This window comes from Carlito syrichta, unplaced genomic scaffold (assembly GCF_000164805.1).
Source record: "Carlito syrichta isolate Samal-C Ts95f unplaced genomic scaffold, Tarsius_syrichta-2.0.1 Scaffold302395, whole genome shotgun sequence".
NCBI lineage: Eukaryota > Metazoa > Chordata > Mammalia > Primates > Tarsiidae > Carlito > Carlito syrichta.
In genome coordinates this window covers 161,240-163,424 of record NW_007246491.1, presented here as the reverse complement: position 1 = coordinate 163,424, position 2,185 = coordinate 161,240, and the positions used below count along the sequence as shown (strand labels likewise).

The window sequence follows — 2,185 nt, the reverse complement described above, 5'->3', positions numbered from 1 at the left end:
AAAAAAAAAAAAAAAAAAAGACAATTGGGGGGAACCCCTGAAAATGAGAGATTATAATACCACAGTGGATTCTTGAAAGATATTACATTGGCCAGGCACAGTGGCTCACACCTGTTATCTCATGCTTTGGTAAGGTTAAGGCAAGAGAATCTCTTGTGTGGGGAGGGGAGATTTTCTTTGCTTTTGGTTTTAACTGAAATTGGAAAAATTGAACTTCGAAATTGGAAAAATTGAACTTAGTGCTATAATGCTATAATGCAGCGATTCTCAGACTTGGTTGTACAGTATATTCCTGGGGCGCTTTTACAACTCTGAGCTGCCCAGACCACATGCCCTAGCACCAATTAAACTTCTGGGTATGCGACCCAGGTCTTTGCCATATACAACCATGATTTTGACCTCTATGAACTATCAGGAAAAAAGGTAATAACAAATACATACCCTTACAGGACTATCATGAGGTTTACAAAATAATCTATGCTAATTACTTGAGAAAGGGCAGACATAGAGTAAGTTTTATAGTAATTTTTTTTTTTTTGGAGTCGGAGTCTCACTCTGTCACCCAGGCTGGAGTGCAGTGGCATGTTCACAGCCACCACTGACTTGACCTGCTGGCTCAGGTGATCCTTCTGCTTCAGTCTTCCAACTAGCTGGAACTATAGGCACGTGCCACCACGCTTGGCTAATTTTTTAATTTATTGTAGAGATGAAGTCCCCCCAAGTTGCCCAGAGTGATCTCAAACCCCTGGGCTTAGTCAGTCCTCTTGCCTCCACCTCCCAAAATGCTGAGTTTACAGGTATGAGCCACCGTGCCCAGCTATAGTAATTATTACTAACTAATGGCTTTCTTAATTCATATTAATTCCTCTGGAAGACATTCCCACCATAGTTCCCCTATCTGACACTCATTCGCCTAGTGGATTTCTTGTTTTGTCCTATAATATTACTTCTTTCATATGCAAATTTATTTTGCAAGTACGTTTCACTTAACATCTACTTTACTATGAGGGTGATAGAAGAAGCAAAACTCCTTGAACTTTAATATTTCTCGTATTTCTGTCTCCCCAGTCAGAGCAAAAGCATCAGAGCTAAGGGACTATGTTTCATGCCCGGCCAGCCCTAGCACCCAGCACTGTGGAGTCAAGACATTGCTGAGGACTAGGGTTGGAAAACCAAGTTTCAGTTCTTGTTTTGCCACTTATAGGCTGGGTAATAGGGAGCAACCTACTTGTCCTTAATAGGTGTGTTTTCTCATCCGAGAGTGGAGACATCTGCCGGGGAGGGGAGCACACCTCATCAACAAGGGTACCTGCATAATGAACATGTGCATACCTAACCTTGAATGGTACCCCACATCTTTAAAATAAAAAATTTAAGCCGGGCTCGACGGCTCAGCCTGTAATCCCTCACTTGGGGAGGCCGAGGTGAGTGGATTGCCTGAGCCCGCGGGTTCGAGACCCGCCTGGGCAACTTGGCGAGACCTCATCTCTACAATAAATCAAAAAATCAGCCGGGCGTGGTAGCGCGCGCCTGTAGTTCCGGCCACTCGGAAGGCTGCGGCGGAAGGATCGCCGGAGCCCGGCAGGTCGAGGCTGCGGGGGCCGGGAGCGGCCGCTGCCCTCCAGTCTGGGCGACCGAGGGAGACTCCAACTCAACAAAAAACAAAACAAAAAAATAAATAAATAAGATAAAAAATTATTAAGAAGGAAAAAAAGCAAGGGGAGACGATCCATCCACGTAACCTTGTGAAGATTACGGGTCTACCAACGTCCAGGCGGATGTCTCGCAGACGTCCACCACCAGGCCCTCGGGAAACAGTGCCGCGCGCGCCCGCCGGGGGGCAGCAGAGCGCAGTTCCGCGGCCAGCCGCGCGAGACGTCAGGGCGCACGCCCCGCCCCGTGACCGTGACCGTGACCGTGACCGAGGACGGCGGGGGAGCGGCGTCCGGCCCGTCAGGCCGCGCGGCTGAAGCGCCCGGGGCCGCGCCATGGGGGCCGAGGCGTGCGGGAGCGGGCCGGCGCTGCGAGAGCTCCTGCGCGAGGCCGAAACCAGCCTGCTCGAGTGCAAGGTGTGCTTTGAGAGGTTTGGCCACCGCCAGCAGCGGCGCCCACGCAACCTGTCCTGCGGCCACGTGGTCTGCCTGGCCTGCGTGGCCGCCCTGGCGCACCCGCGGACTCTGGCCCT

The 2,185-nt window shown here is 50.8% G+C and overlaps 1 protein-coding gene across 1 annotated transcript in view; it reads left to right on the top strand.

The window, feature by feature from the left end:
* The first annotated feature begins 1,985 nt into the window (after positions 1–1,985).
* The window catches only part of NHLRC1 (NHL repeat containing E3 ubiquitin protein ligase 1), a 2,165-nt gene continuing 1,965 nt past the window's right edge, over positions 1,986–2,185 (top strand). Inside the window, exon 1 of the mRNA XM_008056545.2 lies at positions 1,986–2,185. This exon is cut by the window's right edge and continues 1,965 nt beyond it. Coding sequence (XP_008054736.1) covers positions 1,989–2,185 — 197 coding nt within the window. The 5' untranslated portion in view covers positions 1,986–1,988.